At 41.1% G+C, this 26,321-nt stretch overlaps 1 protein-coding gene across 1 annotated transcript in view; it reads left to right on the top strand.

The window, feature by feature from the left end:
• Nucleotides 1–26,321, top strand: part of mpp7a (MAGUK p55 scaffold protein 7a) — a 386,727-nt gene that overhangs the window by 319,508 nt on the left and 40,898 nt on the right. Inside the window, exon 14 of the mRNA XM_020930757.2 lies at nucleotides 19,296–19,376. Within this exon, the coding sequence (XP_020786416.1) occupies nucleotides 19,296–19,376 (81 nt within the window). The remainder of the gene's footprint in view (nucleotides 1–19,295; nucleotides 19,377–26,321) is intronic.

Here is a 26,321-nt window from a genome sequence, read left to right as displayed (position 1 = left end):
AATTTACTTCAGAATAAAAATTTATTCCACTTTAAAAAGACCATGTAAACACTTAATTCCTAATGAAAATGATTATTCAAAATGAAACTTTATTTCAACGTAAGTGGGTGGTTTATTCCAAATTCAAGCTGAATTAATTTATTCCTCAATCATGTAAACATTTATTCTTCTTAAAAATAATACCAGTTGTTCCGTGCATGGTTGTTGTGTCGCCCTTGTGACGCGATCTAAATGACCCTGCTCCACCAGTCCTGGTTTTGGACTTTCATCCACGTCTCTTTGGATTTGTGAGCAGGATGCAGGAGTGGGCTGAGGTAGAGCAGCCTCACACTCAGTTTGTCTTCTTCCTCCCTTCTCCGACACTCTTCCCTTCTCCTCCTCAGCCTGACAGACGTAAAGCGCGACAAGAGAATTTCCGAGCTGCTGTGCAATTATCATCGGAACGTTTGTACAAAAGTTTGGATTGAGTTTGTGTTCGTGGTGCGACGACAAACCGAGATGACAAAAAAAACGATAGCAGCTGAAGTGTGTGTTTTCTTCCGGTCGACGTAAATACGTTGGCGTCTCTGTCCAATCAAAACCCTTCCCCACCCCCAGACGTTGAGCGGAATTAAATAAAAACGTAACGTGTTTTCCGTGAGAACCTCCGTGTGAAATTGGAATTATTATTTCCATGTAAACTCGAAGGAGAATATTTTAATCCAGAACAATTAATTCGGAATTTAAAAAAAACATCATGTAAACTTGGCCATCGTCTTCATTTGGTTGGAACCGAATGCTCTGGGCGACTTCCCGCTTCAGTCCGCTTCTATTAAACAGTCTGGTTGTAATGTCTTTGTCTGTCTCTATGTCAACTCTGCGACTAATAGGCCACTGTCTGAGTAAGCCCGTCTTATGCTTGGATTGGCCACTGCTCCAATTTTAGAAGAATCATTGACACTTCAAGCCCCATTAGCTGTACAAGGTGACAACACAGCGTTCTTTCAATAGCCCTAACCCCCCCAGGCCCCTGTCACTGCCCCGCTCCACCACCACCACCACCCCCTCCCCTCCTGCCTCACACGCAGCTCCCCACAGCCCTGGAACTCTGCATCTGTCAGACTTGGCCCGAGCGCGGCATACATTTTAATAAAAGTCCTCCTTTCCACCGCGTTGACACACAGAGTTTAATCTGGGACCCCGAGCGCCGCAGCCTCACGTGGCCCGGCCTTGCCCTGCCGCGACCCCGTCCCGCCATCGCGCCTTCTCCGTTTTAGACTTTCATTTGCGGAGCTCGTTCTAATCACGGCCTCTCCCCGTCGCTGAGAGTTCGTTTCATATTGAGAGCTGATAAAAATGTTAGCACTTGTTTAATAGGCCACCAAAGCCTTGAAATGTATTTAGCTGGGCTTCATTTGTTGCCAGGAAGAATTTCAACAGTGCGGTTGCCAGGTGCAGGATTATAACTCGTGTTCCGGGAAATAGACCGGGTCACTCTATTTTTGTTTGCAGTGTCTAAATGGGGTGAAGTCACACTTGCTGGCATTTCATAATTACTCATATGGGACATTCATTGTATTCTTTTTTTTTTTTTTTTTTTACGCTGGGGAAATCTTTAAATAGAAAATTCACAAATGTTTCGTCCAATATTTTAGTTTCCTTAGCAGCCAGTCCCTTCTACATTCTGTTCAAGTCAGAAACAAGGGGCTGGAATCGAACCACAGAGTGACTAACCTTCATCCTAAATGCTACAGTAATTAATCATTGCATTTATGTAGCACATTTTAAGACATCAAGAAGCCCTTCACAGAGCATTATTCATTCACTCAACACTCTGGGGTGGTAAAATACTATTGTAGCCACAGCTGCCCTGAGACAGACTGACGGAAGCGAGGCTGCCAATCTGCAACATCGGCCCCTCTGACCACCACCATCACTCACGCACATGCCACTTTCATACTAGGCAATGTGTCTTGCCTAAGGACACAATGACTGGCGCCCCCCTGTGGCACCTGGAATTCCCAGTGGTCTCCCATCCAAGTAGGCAAGGCAAGTTAATTTGTGTAGCACAGTTTGTACACAAAGTAGTTCAAAGTGCTGTACAGAATAAGAAATACATTAAAATCACAATACAAACAAATGAAAACATAAATAATCATCATACAGTTAAAAAGAGAGGGAGATATTAAATGAGAGAGTGAAAATCTTTCAGTCATATCCAGCTGAACTGTTTTGAGTCTGGGTTTAAAGAGAGACAGCAGAGGTCTGTCTCACATGTTCAGACTGTTCCAGGTTTTAGCTGCATGATTCTGAAATGCTGATCCCTCGTGTGTAGTCCAAACTCTTTGCACCAGCAGGAGGTCGGTCCCTGAGCTCCTCAGAGTGCAGATGGTTCATAAGACACTAACATGTCACAGATGGATTTTGGTGCTCGGCCATGGAAAGACTTGTACTCAAACAGAGCCGCTTTAAAGTCTCTGAGCCACAGGGGGCAGTGCAGAGACCTGAGCACAGGACACATGTGCTTGGACTTCCTAACCAGGCCTGGCCTTGCTGGGCTTCTGAGATCTGATGGGATCAGGCTTTGACAAGGAGGTATGACCATGTTTTTATACAGAGTGATTCCACTTTAAAGGAACTGAATGCTCTTTACATCAAGGAACCACTCACCTATTCACACACACACACACACACACACACACACACCAGTGTACACAGACACTGTGGCGAGGTGTGTTAAGTGTCTTGCCCGAGGATACAATGGCCTTCATCTGTCTGAGCTGGAATTGCACCGCCAACCTTATGATCAGTGTATCTGACTTAACAACACTCTAACAATGATGTTTATGTTGAGAGTGGGATTCAGAGCAGCCTTTGGATCAGTGGACAAACACAACCAACTGATCTACTGTCACCACTAACTCCTAACTGTAACTGTCCAACCACAGCCACTTATGTGGAGCACGTGTGTCTCAAAAGAAGAAGACATCTCCTCTCTAAAACTCTTGCATTATTCAGAACAAATTGTATCACTCTTTATATGAGATAAATAAGAGTTTATTTATGTTTGCTTTTACAGAAGCAGAGTATGTGTCTCTGATTGATTAATCTGCCTGTCAGTCACGCCCTCTGACACCAGGGACACATGCTGCAGTTCCAGACTCACTCGTCTTTGTGAAGTTTTCTGTTTTAGAGAAGAACTAAGCCTGACATGAATGAAATAAAACACAACTCCAAGTATGTTTTTGATGAGGGAGCAACATTACACCATAGTTGTTGTTTTTTTGGCGTAATATAGTCCCTTTAAATTCCATAACACAGCTTTTAGTTTGACTAATTTCTTCTTTTTGTCCACATACACTTCATGTCTACATTAGTGATAAAACCAATGTCCTGAATCTGTAGAGTCCAATTATAAAAATGTAACTTTCCACATTTCTGATGTGATTCTGTTCAATCTCCTTTTGCTAATCAGGAGCTGAGTCAAGGCGAGCGGCGCGTTGCACACTCTGCTCTAAACAAGCGTGAGCAGAGTTCCGGCCGGCCTTGGTGCACTTGAACGCCTCACTCCGCATGGACTCCATCAGTGTACAGTTAATGAGCAGGCTTCCTCAGAGCGGCCTGTCAGCCCAGTGTAAATACGTGCGATTGTCCTGTGAAATGTGGAGGACAGCGGACCGGAGCAGGCCGGAGCACAGGGACCCGTCTGCTTTGTGTTCCTCAGTCTGGAGCTGGACTCACTCCCTCCCACATTGTTCTACTGTAAGACTAACTGCCACTGTGGGTTTGTAAACAGGATCATTGGAAAGGTTCTTGACTTTTTTCCATTAGATGAAACTCAAACAACGCGTTAAACTCCAGTACATCATCTTGTATATTAGGGCTGCAGGCGACTAGAGAAATTATTGGTCGAGTAAAGTCATGTCCGGCCAGTCGATTAGTCAACTGAAACAGGGGGGCTTTGCAAAAGTATCTCCTTGTATCTGATCCAAACTGCACTCACAGACAACACCTGCACGGAGGTTCATGCAAAAACAACTATTTATGCTGAAAAAGAAGCATATTTACAGAACATAAAGACAGATTCAACTTGTGAACTTGTGAGTTTTTTACATCCATACACATTTTAGTCGACGAAACACTATTGACCAATGAATCGACTAAAGAACTGCAGTCTTCTTGTATACAGCGTGAATAATATATCATATCATATAATCACCTAAAGCAGGCATGTCCAAACTATGACCAGACAAATTTTTCTTGGCCCTCAGGCTTCCAGGTGAATTGGCCCAAATTACCTTGCATCAATTGAAAAAAAAAAAAATTACTGCAAGTTCTTTGAAAATCTACCTGTGTGTGGCTTTTAAGGATCTCAGCATGAATAAAGACTGATGGGTCATTCTAACATGTTAAACCTGCACACATTTCAATTATTCACTGTATTGAGCATCAGTCTACAGCCCTCGATCAGCCCTCTGCTTCATCTGTGTTTAGATATGTGGCCCTTGATGAAAAAAGTTTGTACACCCCTGACCTAAAGTGAGCGCTGTGCATTATGGAGCTTATAATAAAGCGAATGAACAGAAGAAATGAAAATAACAGACTTCATCATGATAAAGCCTTACACTTGTAATGTACTTCACAGGCTTGTTGAAACCTCTCAAAGCTCCACACTAGAGTCACTGTTTATTCACTCCACACTCTTTGGTGGGAAGCTATTGTAGCCACAGCGGCCCTGGGGCAGACTGATGGATGCAAAGCTGCCATTCTGCACCATCAGCCACTCCGACCACACACCACACACGTCTTGCCTCTTGGTTAAGAACAGTGCTCTAACCTCTGTTGCCCCGATGTGCTGTTATGAACTCATTCTACAAAAATAGCTCCACGCATGGTGAACACTCATCAGATTTAGTATTTTTTCTATTTGTTGGGTGTAATATTTGTAGTAATATACATAAAATCAAAATGTTAACCTACCGTATAGTCGCTCTGGAGTATAACTCACACCAGCCAAAAAATGCATAATGAAGAAGACAAAAACATATATAAGTCTATAAGTCACACTTTTTTGGGGAAATTTTATAAAATCAGAGACCAGGAACTGACATTTCCTTTTGAAAGTCAAGTTCTAGTAATAACAATAGAAGAGAGAACAACAGACTGTTGACGTCACATATGAACAGTTCTTCAGATAAATATAACATAAACAACAGAACAGAACAAGTTTACCAAACTCTCCATCTCACTCCAAATCACTAAATCATCATTCAATTCTTCATCCTCGGTGTCACTTCTGAGCAACTCCATGACCTCCCGAGGTAAACAGAGCGTCGCTTCCTCTTCTGTGTCGCTGTCGTCAGACTCAGCATCAGTTCCAGTTAGAATTATTCGGGTCTTTCTGAATCCCGACAGGATGGTTTCAGTGTCACTGAAGTCCAGACTTTGTCCATCCATCCAGTGACTTCAGGAAAGTTTCATGGTGCATCCTGCTGGTGTCACAAATTTCTCTCTCACTCCAGACTTTCTTTCTGCTGCTCGATTATCGTTTTCAGCTGCAGATTTCACGACTTGCAGTTTGTAATCAGCAAAATCTGATTTTCTGTTTGGAGGCATTTGTGTTCAGTCTTCTCAGTCGTCTTTATAAGTTTGTTTAAATGTTAAATTGTTCAGTGGTTCAGAAGTAATGGTGCGATCGACTGACATGACACAGACAGAACAGAGGCTCTTTCTGCAGGAGACATGCGCAGTAGAGCCAGTGCTACAGAATAGTAGCAGCAGATACTGGCACACAAGCCCTCTCGAGGCTTTCAGCGTGAACTTTTTAATACATAAGTCGCACTGGAGTATAACTCACAGGAAACACCCAAACCATGAAAATGTTCAACTTATATTTGTCCCATAGTAGGAACTTTTGACATTTACAGTTTTTACAGTATTTATAAATGTGATCTAAATGTTGTTTCAAAATCCTTCAGTAAAAAAACAAAACAAAAACATCTCTCGTGTCCAGCGATAGCTCCAGACGAACCAGACACGCAGCATCAGGTCATGAGGCGAGACGAGGCCACTCACTGACCACAAATGTAAACACGACAGAACATTACAGGACATGACAGCGCTGTGATGTGACCACACTGTAGATCCAGGGAGCCGCCATAAGGCCCTCGGCTGCAGGAGGCCCTTTATAGCCGCTCGCAGGCATACATTAGCATACCACACCGGCAGCACATCAGCACACTGGAGTGGAGTCCAGTGAGTCAGGTTACAGGGAATAGCATTGACGTGTCCCTTATTCACATTTCAGTGGTAAACTCAAATATGCATACGCCATGTTTAAATATAGACTTTAGATTTATAATGGAACATATCAACAGTAATGGTTGGATATTACTGGGTTTCAGGTGACATCACTTCGTTCTATAGTACAATAATGTTTAATACAGATGGTGGATAAATTATTATTATTATTACAATGCAAATATGAGAAGTGATCAGGTTCAACACACTGATTATACAGCACACTTGAGCAGGGAAAACTCTGAAATGGGAGCATGAAATCATCACATTCTAGAATCTAAAAAACACCAATAGTCCCAACACTTTGCAGCTGATGTCATTAACATTCCTTGGGGATGTGATACTAACTAGAGGCACTGCTCTGTCTGCAGCTCTGTTAGGCGACATTGAGACTGCTGCCTGAAGTGACCCAAGTCCCATTTTTTCGGCCCTGTGCAACCTGCGTCTGATCTTTTAATGACCGTCTGAATGACACAGATCTGATTTTTTTCCAAATGCGACCCACGACACTTGGATATGTGCTCCTAAAACTGATACATACCCAAACTTTTGACATGCGACTTCAGTCTGAACGGCCAAGTCACATTCATCCAACCTACACGTCATCAACAAGCGAGTGGTACAAGTAGGTGCTCACAAATGTGCCCAAACCTTCTTCTCGTCATATGAAAATTGTTTCTGAACTCTGTGTGAGTAAAGCAGTGAAGCACAGATCAATCCCACCACCCTTGGCTGCAACTCTGCACCCACACGTTCCTTTTTACGGACATCGCTGCCACTGCCCCAGAAAACGTCACGGCCAAAACCTCGTCCTTCTCCTTCTCAATCTCCTCCTTAAATCAAATAAGCTGTACATGTTCTGGCTCCGGTACGAGAGGAACTTAATCACCGGGTGCTCATTGCTCGCGTCCATGTTTAGGAGACACCCATAAACACTGAGCACGCTCGCTGATGTCGTCGCGTCCTCCAATGCACATGCGGGACACTTGAAATCACATGCAAGTCGCATTTAATTGGAAATGTGAATGACCTGACAAACAATCGGATTTCACAAATAAATCTGAATTGAGCATTAAGTCAGAACATAGCCTTAGACTTTAAGATGAGCTTTGTTTTCAACACAATCTGATCATGATTAGCTGAAACTGCAACAGGGGTTAAACAAGTCTCTCACAATAACATTGCAATCACAAGATATCTAGCATTAACCAACAGTTGTTCAGTTGGTCACACCTAAACAGGAACATGAACCTGGTTTAAAAAAATAGCTGCTTTCTTAATTGTTGATTTGTTTTTTGGCTTTCTCAGTTTGGCCCTGGTGTACTTCCACTTTAGGTAAGATGCAGACCTGGCTTAGTTCACTTCTAGTTTTGGTCTTATCCTGGTTTAATTCCAGGTTTTGTCACAATTTTGACGTGATGCGCTTGGAAGTTTGAACCCAGCTTTAGTGTAGGTCATTTGAAGGTTAAAATGATGGAGTGTCTAGTGGTGTTCCCATAGTCAAGGAAATCCTGGAAAAGTCATGGAAATTGAAAATGTCATTTTCCAGACCTGGAAAAGTCATGGAATTTTGTAAATTCAATGAAAGTTATTGAAAAGTCATGAAATTGTAGTATCTCTTTCACACAACTACGGTGTTCTGTTCATCATAATAGCCTCATGAGAACTTATTTCTGAACGTGGGCACCTTTTGTTTAAAAGAGACGACAATAAATGCACTGACAGTATTTTTGAATGTTAAAATCTATAATCCCAAACCATAAGGTGAGTGGAAAAGGTTAAAATGTCATATTTAGCCCTAAAAGTCTGATTAGTTCTACACATGTGTGTGCTGTAAAGTCATGGAAAACTCACTTTAGGTCATGACAAAGGCATGGAAAAATTTTGAAATTTTGTCAGTGAAAAGAGTGGAAACCTGTTTTTTTTTTTAAATAAGGCTGCACTATATATTGCAATTTAATCAAAATGAATTTGAGTTGGGGCAAATAGATAACAGAATGTCTTGTTGCTGTCATTGTTCCTGTAGTTTAGACTTCTACAAACATGTTCTGTGGGAATCTTGTATCAGTTTATCAGTTCATATTTCAGTCTGCTCTCAAAAGTTAACACTCTTGGAGTTGGCAAAAGAAATTCAGTTTGTCAACTGGACGAAAGTACTTTTGTCAAATTTTTCCTTTGCCATGAATTCTACCTGGACGATCGCGGGATTTTAACACTCTTGGATTTACAGCATATACTCTGAAGAGAATCCTATTTTTTTTAAACATGTACTGCTAATCTAATCAGAGTTTTTTTTTTTTTTCACACTAGGTTAAAATCACAAGCACTTATTGGAATTACCACCTAATGATGTCACAAGGTGGAGTGTTTTTAACCCAAGAGGGATAGAGACTGACAAACATGTAGAACTACACAAAGCAGACAATATTCTAACACAGCTAAAAGTTCAAAACATCTATATAACATTTCAGACCTATAATGAATACAATAATGGAGTTTGACACTTTTACAGAGAGTCTCAGAGACAGCCGTCAAAACACACAAACAACAGTAAAGACCCGAGCTTTGTAACAAACCCCTGGAGTTATGGCTGCTGTAATGGGTCTGTGCACATTTATGAAGTAGTAGTTACAACACAGGACTGTTAATGCACCGAGTGTGGTAGTCTGAGGGTCAGACGGTGCAGCTCGTAAAGACCATAACATCACAACATTCTACAAACCCCATTAGTTCAAATTCTGTCGTAGAATTTGCTGTTTAACCTGGAATTTCCACTTGGAGCTGGAGCGTACGTAACACAGGCAAAGCTGCAGACACATGTATTTTTAAAAACACATTTACACCAGAGACATCAGAACTGCTCCTGTAATACTAGCTTCTGTATTTTCTCACATTTAAACACCAAACTGTTTGTGTACATAATAATTGATTGGATGAATTATGTTTTAAAAGTTCACAAGAGAGACAATGCTTTTGAATAACAAGCGGCTGCAGTGCTTTCATTAATTATTAAAAATGTAACCATTTCTAAATCTCTCAGTAGGATATTTTTAAGATATGCATCTGACAATATGATATTTATTGCAATATTTTGTGGAGTCTGACCAAATAGTGATTGTCATATAGATATGCCACACATTTTCCATTTAGAATGTCTTGACAAGCCATTGGTTTTGTCATAATCCAAAGGATTAAGGTTTAAAAGAGCTAAATAAATTATTTCCTCATGTAGTCTGCACTGAAACAGAGCAAAGGATCATGGTCTATGTAGTTCCCTCTCTTTATTAGCTAATGCTGGATCAAAACAATGAATATAAGCAAACAGACTTGTGATTCGATATATTGTGACAGCCCACAATATTACTGTTACAATTTTAATGATACATTATCATGCTATTTTGGTTATTGGTACATCTCTATTAATTATGTTACAATTACCATTTAAGTTTAAATGTCTGTTTCCACGACTGTAGTGTTTTAGAGAAAGGGCATCAGAAGTTTATTTTGACACCACATCTGTTTGCTGTCTTTCCCCTGATAAAAGCCTGGAAATACTCTGCTGATGCTGAAAATTTAGAATTACAACCTGGTTTGAGCACATAGTGTAATGTATGTGTATGACAAGTGATTCCTGTGTGTTTACTGCACTGCTCTGCTCACACTCTTACTGCTTTGGTGTAAAATGGAACAAAACTGACACATTTTTTGTTATATTCTCTGATTCTTCTTATATTGCCGTTCTTGCTATATTGCTGTTTGAAAAAGCTGTGTTTCCCGCAGCGTTTTATAGTTAGGGTGGCCACCTTGGCAACAAATGCTCCCTGCGTTAACTATGTTCCTCCACACCACGTGAATCCTTGCAAAACGATGCTCATCACACCTTTCGCTGGCACAATATCTCCACCCCCGGATACCACCTTGACTAAACAATTTTCTGTGGGAAATATTAAGAAAGTAAACATGAAATATTAGAAATATTTGTGGGAGTATGATTTATTGATTTATTGATAAGACTGATATGCAAATTTGTGGAGTCAGTCCCAAACAAATAAGGATAAGGTTCAACATTTGTGGATCGTAAGTTTGGAGGTTTCTTTCAAAATAAGAGCATCTATAATCAGGCACAATTCTAACTCCTGAACCTGTCATTGGTGGGATGATGCTTAACGCACTGCACCACTAATTTACCCTAAGAAATGACTGACTTAAATGTATCGCTCTTCCATAGAGACAAGAAAGTCACGTAATGCACCTTTACCACAGTGCAGCCCACTTACAGTAGAATTGATGACTTCACAGTTGGTCTGAGGGGCCCTGCCATGCTTCACTGATACCACTCTTGTAGAGCGGGGCCCCGTACAAGGTGAGAAGGTTTTTTACGAGTCCCACCAGAGGGCCCTCATTAGTCCCCCGTGTGTACCACCACACTTCTGACGCCGCACGGATCAAACCAAACCAAACCAGACCAAGCCACCCGCACCGGCCCCTGTGCGATGGGCCTCATATAAAAGCACGCTCTGCCACCTCGGGCCCCTGCAGTACAGTACAGAGCGCCCCCCCCAGCATTCCTCTGTTTCCTGGTGCTAATAAATCACACTCTTTTCAGCCCCCGTGAGCTCCGAGCGCTACTGAGGAGGGTGAAAAAGTGCAGTTGGAGCAAGGATGGATGGATGTCTGCACCGGTCCTGTGACTGTTTATGTGAGAACAGCTGAGGGTTTGTTGATGCAGGGGACAGGGTGGAACATGCAGGAGCAAAAGGACTTGAATGGTGTCAACTTATCTGCAGTTCTGTATCTGGACTTGAGTGTATAAAGAGTAGAGATGCAATGATATTGTATATAATAGAGAATTGTTCGAAACTGATGTCATAAAAACAGTTCTCACATCGTCCTCCTCAGATGCAGCAAGAAAACAGCTCCAAAGGGACTTAGAGCTGAAATTTTCTAACAGAGGTGGATTTTACCTTTTGTCACCTTTTGTTTTACCTTGATAGGTCCAGGAATGACAAAGATATTAACTTTTAAATACTTCAGAATCGCTTTTGTATATGCCATGCAACTCACAATATATTCCATCTTTTTCTCAGACTCTATCTGACAAGTTTTACTCAGGAAATGGTCTGTTGAGACATTTCTATGTAATATAACTTAGTTTTAGTGTCCAGAAAGAGGATGGGAGAGCAGAGTGTGTCTATAAGCGCAGACCTGTAGGAGGCAGTGTGGGCGGAGCTACGTACTGTCTCTGCTTGAGGAGACAGAGCAGGGCGGACGAGGGTTAGAGGACTCAAGAAGAAAGGAAATCATCAAATCATCATCAAAAAAGGAAAAGTCTGATAGTTTAACTCCCCTACAGTCTATATTAAGTTTATTTTATTAACCGAACTATATTAAGGGTAGACTTGAATATTATAAAATATAAAATAGCCTGAGAAAGCTTTGTTATTTTCACTGAATAAAAACTCTGTAAATCATTGCACCAAATGAACTAAAACACTTCACATATAAACTACAGCTATGTATTGTATGTAATGTTTCATTCATATCAATGGTGTTATTATATTATTGTCATTAGTAGAAAAATTACAGGAGGTTTGATTTATTTGTTTGCATCTTATATCGAAATCGAATCAATATCATGACCCGTGTATTGAGATACATATCGCATAGTGGGAAAACTGTATTGTTGCATCCTTAATAAAGAAGTGGAATAAGTGATAGTGACATCAGCCATAGCACTCAACTCCAGTCAAATGAAGCTCACAAGGTCTGCAGTTTTAGGAGTGAATTTGGAGCCAGTGCCATTTTAAGAATAGGAATATGGACAAAATCGCAAATTACGAACATTTTAAGACCACTGCAGCAGCTACAGAGAGAGGGGTGACCATTTTTCAACGTAAAGGCAGTTGGAGCTAGAATTTATGGAGCAGGAAGCGCCTTCATGCTCACTTCCTGTTTGAAACATGGAGGCTAGCGGGTTATTTATGTCCATTTTCTGTGTATATACAATCTATGATCTGGACATGTAAAATGATCTCATCAGATCTTTTAGCCACGCTCTAATCATAGACTGTACGTGTAAATGGACATAGCTAAAACTCTAGCAGCTGCATTCCAAACAGGAAGTGAGCATTGGCAGCAGTTCTGGCTCCATCGACTTCAGCTCCAAATTACTTTGTACTGAAAAATGTCATCCCTTTCTCTGCTCTGTCAGGCTCCTAGTTTTGGTCTTAAATTGTTCGTATTAACTCGTTCTATATAGCTTTGTTCTATATAACTTCAGTGAGCTTCATTTGACTGGAGCTGAATGCCATGTGTGACGTTACAATTTCTCAGTCTTCCTTCATCAGAGTTGTATTTAGACGTTTCATGCATGTGTGAGTAATCCTCTACTGTCCGGCATTTCAATTGTTTGAACTGAAAAGCTTTGATTTTGATGTTTTTTTGATGCATTTTTACACTGATTTACGTAAAACCAACACAAAGATCCACACAGAAGCAGAGCAGGCAACACAACTGAGAGCTTTTTGCATAAAAAACACATTTGGCATCGTTATTTCTATTGTAGAGGAGTGTTTTATTTAGATGATGCATCATTTCAATCGGGAAACACACTCCCATCCTGTTTGAACCATTTTAAACAGATCTGAGCTTTGGTCATTTCTCTCAGTGACGGCTGTGAGTTTTTTGAATTCCAATATTGATAATGATACTTTGGCTTTTGGCATACCTAATATTAACCAATACCACTGTAGGGTAGACTGAAAAAGGCATTTTATTCTCTTCAAAACACTGTTTACTTATTATAAACTGTATCCAATTGTGTTATTTATCCAGAAAATACCGTATTTTTCAGACTACAAGGCGCTCCAGAATATAAGTATATATCGCACTTTTTGGGGGAAATTTATTTTATAAAATCAGAGACCAGGAACAGACATTTCATGTGTAAAGTCAAGTTCTAGTAATAACAATAGAAGAGAGAACAACAGCCTGTTAACGTCACATATGAACAGTTCTTCAGATAAACTATAACATAAACAACAGAACAGAACAAGTTTACCAAACTCTCCATCTCACTCCAAATCACTAAATCCATTCAATTCTTCATCCTCGGTGTCACTTCTGAGCAAATCGGCCTCGACCTCTGGAAGTAAACAGAGCGTCGCTTCCTCTTCTGTGTCGCTGTCGTCAGACTCAGCATCAGTTCCAATTAGAATTATTTGGGTCTTTCTGAATCCCGACAGGATGATTCGGTGTCACTGAAGTTCAGGCTTTGTCCATCCATCCAGTGACTTCAGGAAAGTTTCATGGTGCATCCTCTCAGTGTCACAAGTTTCTCGTTCATTCCAAACTTTCTTTCTGCTGCTCGATTACCTTTCTCAGCTGCAGATTTCATGACTTGCAGTTTGTGATCTGCAAAATCTGATTTTCTTTATGGGGCATTTGTGCCTTCTCACTTGTCTTTATAAGTTTGTTTAAATGTTAAACTTTCAGTGGTGCAGAAGTAATGGTGCGATCGACTGACATGATACAGACAGGACAGAGGCTCTTTCTGCAGGAGACATGCGCAGTAGAGTGAAGTGACAGTGGTGCAGGAGGAACAGGAGCAGCAGATACTCACACACAAGACTTGAAACTCTCCACGCTTCAGTGTCAACATTTTAATATATAAGTCCCACCGGAGGAAAAGTCACAGGAAACACCCAAACCATGAAAAAAAGTGCGATTTATAGTCCTGAACATACGGTACCTATTGGACATCTTCAAGTTCAAACACTATGAAACATTCTAGTAGCATTCAGTAAAAGGCCCAAACAAGATATCTGCTGAACAAATAATATTTAACCAATATCTGATCCACCAACTTTTCCTGGATAGTTGACAAGATTCAACACCAGTATAGTATCGGTGCATCCTGAGATTTAACCAATCCCAGTATGAACAGTCTGTGAATTTCAAGTGTGTACTTTGAGAGGCAGCTTCTCCAGCTTCTTAAAAGTATTATTACAGGACAAAGGTTTTCTGTTTGACATGAGTAATGTCTCTGGGCATACAGAACTCGCCTTGTCTGTTTGAATTCCTGGTACCACACTGTATTTCACTGCAGTGTTTGATGAGCAGCTCGTCTTTACACCTGTTACATAAATTCCGACTTTCTAACAAGAGCGCACATTTCCACCTGTACTCTCTATTATTCCCTGGACAGAGCTGATGAAATGTGGAGAAATTCACCAGAGGAAAACACACTCCTCTGGTCTCTCCCCCTCTCTCTCCCTGTCCCTCTCTCCTCCCCCCGTCTCTCTCCCTCTCGCTGACTGAACCCATTGTCCGGCGGCGGGCTGCTAAACACATCTGCGTGCTCCGATGGCTCTCCAGCAGCAGTTTGATGTGATAGTAGTGCCTGTCCAGAACGCTCGGCATGTGTGGAATCTCAGGCCTGCTCCAGTCCACTGCAGCACTCCACACTTCAGTAGCAATGTTCAGACCTAAGGATGACAGAGGCTGCAAAGTGGATTATGAAATGATAATTCTGCTCTTATTTGGCCTGGAGGAGGGTTTGTTTCCGTGGAAATGTAGTTGGAAATGTTGTTCCTTCAGCTATAATCATAAAGAGTATAAAATGTATCAGTGTCCATGATGAACTTTCCAAAGTATGGTTTAACTTTCTATTTCCATGGGATCATGCAGGTGACATGTAGAGGTGTAAGAAAAAATTGTTTCAGTGATAAATTGTTATACTTCATTGTGATTCTTACATCAATTCAAAATGCATCTGGATCGATTTTTTTAAGGTTAGATTTTTTATGAAAAATCCATCCATTTTCTTCCACCTTCCACTCTTCTGGGGTCAGGTCGCAGGTGTAGCAGTCTAAGCAGGGACTCCAAGACATTCTTCACCCCAGACACTTCCTCCAGCTCCTCCGGGGGGACCCTGAGGTGTTCCCAGGCCAGCTGAGAGACATAGTCTCTCCAGCTTGTGCTGGGTCTTCCCTGGGGCCTCCTCCCGGTGGGACATGCCCGGAAAATCTCCCGAGGGAGACGCCCAGGAGGCATCCGGAATAGATGCCCGAGCCACCTCAACTGGCTCCTCTTGACATGGAGGAGCAGCGGCTCTACTCCGAGCCCCTCCCAATATCTCTATCTCTTAGAGAACCCAATCTCTAATGGAGAACCCAGCCACCCTGCAGAGGAAACTCATTTCAGCCGCTTGTGTTCAAGATCTCGTCCTTTGGGTCATTACCCAGAGCTCATGACCATAGGTGAGGGTAAGAACATAGATTGAACGGTAAATTGAGAGCTTTGCCTTTCGGCTCAGCTCCCTCTTCACCACAAGGGTTCAATACAATGACCGCATCACTGCCGACTCTGCACCGATCCATTTGTCAATCTAACTATCCATCCTCCCCTCACTCGTGAACAAGACCCCAAGATACCTGAACTCCTGCACTTGAGGCAGGGACTCTCCACCCACTCGGAGAGGGCAAGCCACCTTTTTCCAGTCAAGAACCATGGCCTTGGACTTGGAAGAGCTGATCTTCATCCCAGCCGTTTTACACTCGGCTGCAAACCTCCCCAGTGCACATTGCAGCGGTTTGCAGGTTTTACCTGTACCATTTACTGTTCTTCTGATTTATTTAAAAATGTAATACTGTATTTCATTTTTTTTCTCATGAAAGTGTACTTGAACCATAATATTATACGGAATTACTGATAAATCACAATGTATGGTCCTTTGTTTTTGTATCGGGATGTATTGTGATATATTGACTTGTGACAGACATATCGTGATGTGTATCGTATCACCAGATTTATGGCAATGCACATCCCAAGTGACATGCCACCTCCAGAAACTTACATACAATAAAGGTGCTCTTTGTAACTTTTCTAGTGCAAGGCTGCCACCTGTTTGTGTCCAAGATGATATTATTCCTTCGCCTGGAATGGTCATTGTTTGGCATGGAACTTTTTCAAATAAATAAAGTGTAGGTTAGTGTTAGCGCTTGAGCATTTAATTTTTTGTATATTGATTACTGTTAAAGGGCCCATGTTGTGCTCAAACATTACCTGGAGTTGTGTTTTGTTTCATTCACAAGTTTAACACACAAACCCTACTTAATTAGGCTCTTCCACTGTTCCTGCATTACCACTTAATGACATCACAAAGTGGAAGTCTCTGTTATGTTTTTAAACTTCATACACCATCGTAAGAATCATTGAATTGCCAATCTCTACTGAACAAAAGATAAAATAACTAACATGAAAACTAGCTCTTCAAGGTTGCAGAGCATTTTGAGCTTTGGAGACGTAGATGGACTGAAGTTTTGATGAGGCAACAAAATAACATCACGACTTGAAGCTCACTAGAATCCATTTTGTGTCACATAGGACCTTTAATGTATTGATTACTGTCTGAACGTCGTTGCCAGAGTAGGATGACGCACGCACATCGACCATCTTTAGGAGACGCTATAATTCGAGCTAAAGGAAAACGGACTGACACACTGGTCTGATCCCGACTCCGAACACAACCGCTCCTAATAGAATGTGAAGGTCTCCGCTCCAGTGCAGTCCGTCTCTCTGTAGAACTAATGCGCTAACCAGATGGAGCGTTTGTAGTGACACGAGTCTGCACACGGCGTTCAGCTCCGAGCCAGTGGAAAAAGACTTAATCGATTCTTTGTGCTGGGGCTTTCGAGCGCTGCCAGTGCTTTTAATGGTACGGCAATTGAACTGTAAACTGTGGTGGATTGATTAGAATACAGCAAAACATTGGTTGACCTACACTGTTAAAGAAAAAAAAAACACAAAAAAAAGCAGGTAGAAAGACGGACAACTTTATGAGATTCAACTGATACTGCACTGATGTTAAAAAAACTCTTTCTTCAGACAAGAAAAGGTGATTTTCAAATTTAAACTATGTAACATTCTGGTTGGTTGTCCGTCTGTTTCTTTGGAGATGTCAATGTTCTACCCGGAATATTCCACTAAACAGTTCTACGGTACATTTACTCAATTACAAGTGTTTTTATAACTCAAAAAATACTGAGAAAAACAGATTCTGACTGTGAGCGGGGTTGCCTTTCCACAGATCTGACCTGTAACTTAGTCTGGTTTGGTCTCCATGAAGGTAGAAAGGTTTAATGCCATACTGTGAAACATTCCAGTCAAAGTAATAACATCAATATTGAGAAAAACTATTGACAGACCCTCCACCAGAAAAGTTACACAATGCACGTTTAAATCATAGTCATTTTGTTTGACTGAGGGCCTGTTTACATGAGAAGGCTTGCGGGTAAAAACGACAAAATATTTTATCAGAAGTGCCTTTCGTTTAAACTGTGACGATGTTTTTGCGGCTTAAAAACGCAAAAATCTGAAACCAGTTGAATACACTACGCCGTAGTGTTTCCATCTACACTGCCCAAGACGCAAAACTCTGGTCAGATCTGCTCACCTCGCGTACGCAGTACAAAGAAACCTGGCATGCATACCCAGTTAAATTCCACACACTTTTGCGTCACAGTATGCATGCCAATTTCCTCCCGAAAATGCTCGTCTAAACGTGGAATAAAAAGTGAAGACACTATGCCACTTTTGCATCTTCTGTTCAGACCGTCGTCATATAAATGTATAAACTAAAAGTGTGTAATCTGTCAGGGTCCATGGTAGGTTCCATAGTGATCCATGGGCGTATACTAGTCTATGTGCTCTTATACTTGATACAGCTCAAGATCATTCTAAAACAGGGGTCTCCAACCTCTTTCCTCTGGTGTTTTACCTTTACAAAACAAAAATGCCAGAGAGCTACTAATGTTAGTGGTTGCAAGAAGTTGAGAAAGTAGAAGAGCCATGGCAAACCTACAGTGTTTCCCGCAGATAATTGGTTAGTAAAGATGGTGACCGAGGAGAAACTGTACCGGCAAAAGTGAGGACCCGGGGGATAGGGCAAAAATGAGGTTTTGCGAGGACTGACGTGGTTCGAAGGGACATAGTCAAGGCAGGGGGCAATTGTTGTCAAGGCAGTCACCCTGTCTATAAAGCGCTACGGGAAACACATATCCATTCATTAGTGCATAAATTAGGAATCAAAAAATCTAATCAATTTAAAAAAAAGCACAATTTAGTTATTAAGTACAATACGTATAATTCAGAAATTTCATGGTGAGCTCCTTGGAAGGGGGCGGTGAGGTACTGGTAGCTCTCAAGCAACAGGTCGGAGATCCCTGTTCTAAAGCTACTCAGGAAAGCTTAATTTCTAGGGATGTAACGATATTCAAATCTCACGGTACGATATTTTCACGATATACATCTCACAGTACGATATTGCGATATTTTGTGGAGGCTAATAACATTGTGAATATGCTACTTTTTCCTCTTAAAATGACTTGAAAAAGACTAATAGAACTAAGATTTCAAAGTGCTTAGAACTGCTTTTTTCATGCACTTTGCACCAAAACGGAGCAAAGGATCATGGTCTATGTAGTTCCCTCACTTTTTTAAGCTATTGCTGCACTATAACTATGAATTTAAGCAAAGAAACTTGCGATTCAATATATTGTGGTCCACGATATTATTGAGAGACTTTTGACGATATGATTTCACAATATTTTGGTTATTGTTATACCCCTATTCATTTCTGTCCTATGATTTTTTTTATATCAGTGCTTGCTCGAATGAGGGATCTTTTAGTGATACTAGTTGTGGTATACCCCTACTACACTATTAACAAGAGACAAAGAGAGATGTGCTTTATTTATTACTTTATGACTGCGAAGTTACTGGTAATGCTAAATTACTAGATTCTAAACAACACAACATCATCTTTGGTTGGTTTCCAGATCTGATTCTTTCATGATTTGCACCAGTTTGATTCTTTGACCAGCTGTGGACTGGGACAAGAGTGGTCTGGTTTTGGGGCAAAGATGATTTCAATGTGGTTGTTAAGCGCACTCGGAGCTCCCTGTGTATGTAAACTTAGTGACTTCATTTCATGACATGTTTGTGTGCCTTCTCAGGTCCCACTGGAGTCGGGATGAACGCTCTGAAGAGGAAGCTGATCATCTCAGACCCTCAGCACTTCAGCGTCACCATCCCTCGTGAGTCCACTCCACACAATCTCACACACTGTGGAAGTCAAGTGTGCACCAGCCATGTAGACTTACACAGACAAACCATTCTGTGGCATCAGCGGGTGTAACAAAGGTTTGAGATACTGACGAGGAGACAAACATGCAGGAGTGCGAACAGATTTCCAGATGGAGTTTGCATGTTCTTCTGGAGGAAACAGATTGCCTGCATTAAACTAAACAACCTGTATGTGAGATTTTGGCTTTAAATTTCAAAAACATGACCTTTCTGTGTCTTCAGATTCGAGGTACACATGTATAAAATCAAATATAGGTTTTACTGATCACAACTGTAATGTTACTTTTTAAATTCAAAAACATTGGACATGGTCAAGTTGTTGTAAGTTGGTCTTCAGGTTCATTATCCAATCAGAAAGCTGACTGAGCCTCACACAAGTCTCTCATTTGGGTTGCCAGTTTCAGTGCTAAAATGCCTCTCCTGATCTGAATCGTCTCTACCTAAACCCCAGAACCTGCAGCCAGTCATAAGTCAGTGCTAGTGCAGCCTCTGCAGCTCAGAGAGGGACTTCTGGAGGTTCTGAGCTTCACATGAGGAGTGGCCTGTCCATGTACTGAGAATGAGACAAACTTGTACATGTCCTCTTTAGAATAAATACTAATAGCCGGAGAGTTGAAGAGAAAAGATATGAGTTTTACCACACGAGAAGTTTATTTACATCAGTCCAGGACCCAGCACAGAACACAGAGACCTTCAGGACTCTGTGTTAGTGTTGTCCATTCCAGCCTAGTGCAGTTCAGTGTGGCTGTGCTGCCACTGTAGGGAGTATTATACCTCTGATGACATAGGCCAAGATAACAAGCACTGAACTGGCAGTGAGAACTGAACTGGCAGTGAGATCCCTCAGTACAGCACGGAAATCAAATCATCTATAACGTGTCCTCTATCTGCAGATTAAGGCTTTCCAGGTTCAGTTGTGATTGAAATATCTTTTTTAAAACAGTAAGACCACATTGTGCACCTCTAAAACAGGCTTGATAAGTCTAAGGTTACATTTACACTGAAGCAAATCACTGTATCACCATATCGGAAACGATTTGCATCCAGACAGTTCTAAGTAGCTTTAGCTCTGTTGTTTCCCATTTGTCTCTGGTTTGTTTAAACTCTTTTCCACAATAGTGTCACATGACCAATGTCACGAGCCCAGCGAATCAGGAAGGCGCAAGTCACAGTGAACTTTTCAGGCATCCACACAGTGCTCAGATGAATTCGTGGGAGCTGGTGGCACGAGATCGTTCTGTTTCTGGAGCTGTTTTCCATCGGATTAGTACGGAAGCCGAGAGGGGTCACAACCAACGCAAACACCGCAACAAATACAAATGCCACAACACAACAAAAAGCCACAACACACCAAAAAAAGCCACAACGAAAATGACCGCGGGACTCTGTTTTAATGCAAACGCCGCAACAAATACAAATGCCACAACACAAACACAAACGCTGCAACACACTTGGAAACATAAGTAAAAGTAATTTATTGTTTTATCATTATTCGTTTCACTTTGTAGTTCTTCACTTGCCGTTTGATCGGTCCGTCGGAAAATAGAGTCCCGCGGTCACTTCCGTTGTGGCTTTTTAATGTGTTGCTGCATTTGCGTTTGTGTTGTGGCATTAGTATTTGTTGCGGCGTTTGCTTTAAAATAGAGTCCCGCAGTCATTTCTGTTACGGCTTTTTTTGGTTTGTTGTGGCTTTTTGTTGTGTTGTCGCATTTTTATTTGTTGCAGCATTTGCGTTTGTTGTGGACGAACACTGCATCCACAATGAATCCGACTCGAGTACGTACTAGTGTGGATGGGGGCCTAAAATACCAATACAATAGACCCAATCCTCCAGCTAGGTGCCCCTGACCAAGATCTGCAAACTAAAGGATCTTAGGGCTGTGTGTTTGCTGACTGCTCTAGACAGGTAGCTCCCAAAACAGTTTCTTCCATCACAAGTTTTGATTTAGTTCTTGATGCGTGATGAGAAAGTGCAGAATGACACGTGGCTAAACTCAACACAATAGGGTGTTCAAGTTGTTCTAATAGTGTACAGTGTAGCTTTAAGAGGGGGCCTGTTGCATGTCTGTCCATACGGGCCCTCCAGCTGTGCCGTCAGGGGAACTCAACTGAACTGGCTCCTTGACTACATCCGTTCACACTCTGCTCCACTCTGCTCCACTCTGCTCCACTCTGCTCCACTCTGCTCTACTCTGCTCCACCGCCCCCAGGGACGCCCCCAACACGCTCCCACACAAGTGCTCTCCTCGTCGGGTCGGATTCCAGCTCCACGGCGGACCACGGCGAGCTTTTAGCAGCAAGTCAACACAAGCACTTTATCTGAGTCGTGTTTAGCCTCCATGTGCTAGTGGAGCTCTCCAGGCATGACAGAGAGAAGTGTTTATTTTGGATTTTTTTTTTGCAAACAGGATAAGATTAAGATTGAAGGTTTATTTTTCACGATTTTATTTAAGCGCCCTGTACCCAGTTTTTTTCCCATGTATTTGAGCAAAATTCGTCCACAGTACAGATAGATTGTATAAGGGTCCGGTCAAGTGGTAACGGAGGGAAACAGGGCAGATTTTTGACATTCAAATGTCTCTTATTCAGAAACTAGAGGGACTATTGAAATAAGTAAAGTATCAGAATGTAGGAAAGAGTTACACTCCAACAGGGTCAAGTTAAACCTGTGATATTCTTTCAAGTTGTTGACAAAAAATTTAAAAACTCATGTTGGTAACGGAGGGAATGAAATATGCAGCACTTTTTGGGCAATAAATCCAAACAGTGATAACTCTTGGTTCTCACTTACATATCCTTAACAAACTGGTTTGAATATTTGCTTCATATAGTTTTCTACCATATGGTACAAGATTAGGTTGAAAAACCTCTTACTTTTTGACTCATGAGATTTTTTATTAAGAAAGATCATGGTAACGGAGGGAAAAGTAACGGAGGGAAAATTGTGCAAGAAAGTAGAAGGTGCAGGATTTTACATAATTTGTCAACTTTTTTCTTCTGAATACTTTAATATTACTTCAAAATGAAAGGAAACTATTTCTATCAAATATGTCAGTCCTTCCAAGCAAATTTTTATCATTTTAAATACATTTTGAAAATTGAAAAATCCTGTACCTTCATCAACAGTTCAAAGATGGAATAACACAAGATATGATGAAATACATCCATTTATTTACATGATTTGCAGGTCTTTGAAATTTGGGAAATAATTTTTGTTCCATGTTTCATACATGGTCTGTTTAAAACATATGGAACTTTAGAACCAAAAATGGTACAGAAAAAAGGTCAACAGTTTCATAAACTAGAGTACATATGTATCTGTTCAATACATTTTTATATCAGATGCATTAACTTGAATTTTTGGCCTTGCTGTTTACTTCTGCTTGACCGGGCCCATAAGTTGGTCTTGAAGTCAAAATAAGTCAGCTGTGAAGTGTTTGCAGCCAACTGATACTTTGCAGTGACGTCACGCTGGGGTAAGGTGTCCAGATCTTCAAAATTTTAAACTGGGACACACCTGGGTTGGGATGGTTGGTATAAATAAAATTGTGAAAAGAGCGTGTAAGATTGTGCATCTTCATGTCAGTCATAATCTGACTGACTTCTGTCATTGCATTTTTTTGCTCTATGGTCACTTGAAAATTACAATTTATGCTCCTCTTTATTGTTGGCAGTAGGGGTGTACAAAAATATTAAAATATCGGTATATCGTATCGTTTAATGTGATGATACACTATCGATATCGTGAGCTGGACTCAAACAAAGCCGTGGACGTGTAACCTGTCCATTTTATTACCAAGAACTGGACCATATTTTGGGAGACAAGCCCAGTGTGCTCATGTGTGACACTTTTGGGGCGTTTAAAGTTCACACTGGAGATCACATACAAGTCACATTTAACTGGAAACGAGAACTTGATGATACAGTATCGATATTGTGGGCTACTGTATTGTATTTTTGGAATATTTTTTGATATAGTTTATGAATTATTTTGTAACAGTGATACAGTTTTGTTGCTTTTGTAGATTAAGGAAACTCATTTATGTGACACATTTGACATTTTCACTGATTAAAATGTTTGTCTTTCATATTCACCTTACACAAGAAGTACTTTAACAGAGACTTTTACTGTCACAGCCATGATTTAGCCTTTATTTTTTATTGACCTGTATCAATTTCAATCGATTTTGAAATATATCATATAGAATCAAAAGAGATATGTATCGTATTATGGCCTATGTATCGAGGTATGTGTCATATTGGTAACTTCTTTATGATACCTAGCAATAGTTGGCAGGGATCAGATTAGACAAAAATTGTGATAGTCCTAGTTTAGACCTGATGTAGTCCTGGTTTAGATCAAATTGGTCAAAAATAGAGACACCTGGGACATTTCTTGTATAAACTGGGACAAATCACTGGTTTTGAATAAATCTGCAGGGACAGGGGACATAGGGCTCAAAACTGGGAACATCTGGTCACCCTACGCTGGGGTATTCAACATGTATCTCTACGTTGAAACAGGTTCAAGATGGTCTAAAAAACACAAATTGGATTTTCACAAAACATTTTCAGGTGCCTGCGGTCAATATGGGCATTCATGGTCTTGTTTAGGTGCTTGAGTTTCAACAAAAAAGGTGAGAGTCATAAAGAGGGACTTGTTTAACGGCACAATCATCTGCACTGTTGTAGTTCCAACTAAATCAACTCTTGATGGTCAGATTGTCTTAAAATAAAGCTCAGATTAAAGTCTAACAAACCCCAGACAGTTGTGCCTAAAGTTGGCATCACAATCCCAGAGAATGTAGACGACATCAGCTGCAAAGTATCAATAAACTGCTGTGAAGTGCACTGGTACCATGCTTGTTTTTGGTAGCATGATGGCAAAACTCTGGTGTGGCTTCTGAAAGTTGTGAAAAGCGCTTATAAACTCATCGAGGTGAATAATTAGGACTCTCTGAATGTGTAAGGTAAGCGAGGAGTAACTTTGGACCACTGCCAACTATTAGATTTTTAAGATGTTAAAAATCAGGTGGAAGTGCCTCCTCGTTGGATCGGATTCCAGCGGCACAGCGCCCCGCTGTGAGCTTTTAGCAACAAATCAGCACAAGCACTTCAGCTGAGTCATATTTCGCCTCGACGCACTAGTGGAGCTCTCAAGGTGTGAGCGATGGTCGTCTCACTTACACAATCTCTCTTAGTGTTATTTATTGGGCTTACCGTAAAGAGGTTACACGGACTTTATCCGCACATCAAGAAGTTTAAGAGAGACTTTCTGTGTGGAGTTTGCATGTCTTTGCTTACATTGCTTTCATGCACTTTGTTTAGTCTGTGGTAGAAAATGAAAGCGCTTAATTCGGGGTCCGCCGCCTATTCCGACATCCCTTCATTACGACATGCCTCTATTTAGACATGCCAATTTTCCGACACTTTTTCGTGTCGCTATTCCGACACGTCATATAATGGTCACATTTTTCTATAGCGCTTTTCCACCTTCAAGGCACTCAAAGCGCTTTACAACAAGGAACCACTCACCCATTCACACACCAGTGTACGCAGACACTGTGGGCAAGGTGGGTTAAGTGTCTTGCCCAAGGACACAACGACAGCATTCATCTGTGGGAGCTGGAATCACACCAGCAACCTGTGGGTCAGTGGATCTGACCGCTCAACCTGTGATGTTTATGTTGAGAGCTGGAATCGAACCACCAACCTTTAACCAGTGTTGGGGAGTAACAGATTACATGTACCGGAGTTACGTAATCAGAGTACAAATTATGAGTAACTGTATTCAGTTACAGTTACTGTTTCAGTGAGTGGTAATTGGATTACAGTTACTTTGTTGAAATAAATGGATTACACGGCGGGATTTTCTTGTTTTCACATTCTGGGCTAAACCAGGACTAAACCAGGTCTAAACCAGGTCTAAACCAGGTCTAAACCAGGACTAAACCAGGTCTAAACCAGGACTAAACCAGGACTAAACCAGGACTAAACCAGAACTAAAACGAGGTCTAAACCAGGACTAAACCAGGTCTAAACCTGGACTAAACCAGGAATAAAACGAGGTCTAAACCAGGTCTAAACCAGGACTAAACCAGGTCTAAAGGGCCAATTTGAAGAGAACAAACGTGAATTTTCAGGATGTGGTTGCTTCATTTATGTTGTTTTAAAAAACATGACAATATTAAGTAATCCAAAGTATTCAGATTACATTACTCACTTTAAGTAATTTAATGGATTACGTTACAAACTACATTTTGGGGTGTGTAATCTGTAATCTGTAGGGGAATACATTTTAAAAGTAACCTTCCCAACACTGCCTTTAGATCAGTGGGCAAATGCTCTACCAACTGAGCTACTGCCGCCCCAATATATATATATCTGATATATGGTGTTTTCCGCAGATCGCTGACGAAATGAATGAAGCACAAAGGATCCATGCAGCCTCCGTTTTAGATTAGATATTTTCCCGAAAGCTGGCCTATGCACTTTATAGTGCATGTTTCCTACAGCGATCAGTTAGGACATTTTCCCACTGTCTGATATCCAAGTATTCTAACTATAATAGGCTATCACACTAATATTATTCATGTCGGAAATGTGGAATGTTGGAAAAATAGTAAATGTGCCGCTAAAGTAAAGTAGTGGGACAATTGAAAAATAATGTTTATGCCGCTACTTCGACAATTAGACTACGTTCAGACTGCAGCCTGAAGTGACCCAAATCTGAATTTTTGCCCCCTGTGTAACCTGTATCTGATCTTTTAATGACACAGATCCGATTTTCTCAAATGCGACCCAGGCCACTTGGATATGTGCATCTAAAACCGATACATATCTGATCTTTTGACATGTGACTTCAGTCTGAACGGCCAGGTCACATTCATCCACCT

This window comes from Boleophthalmus pectinirostris, unplaced genomic scaffold (assembly GCF_026225935.1).
Source record: "Boleophthalmus pectinirostris isolate CB_2022bp ecotype Guang Dong unplaced genomic scaffold, ASM2622593v1 HiC_scaffold_15, whole genome shotgun sequence".
Lineage (NCBI taxonomy): Eukaryota > Metazoa > Chordata > Actinopteri > Gobiiformes > Gobiidae > Boleophthalmus > Boleophthalmus pectinirostris.
This window is presented reverse-complemented; position numbering and strand designations above follow the sequence as displayed.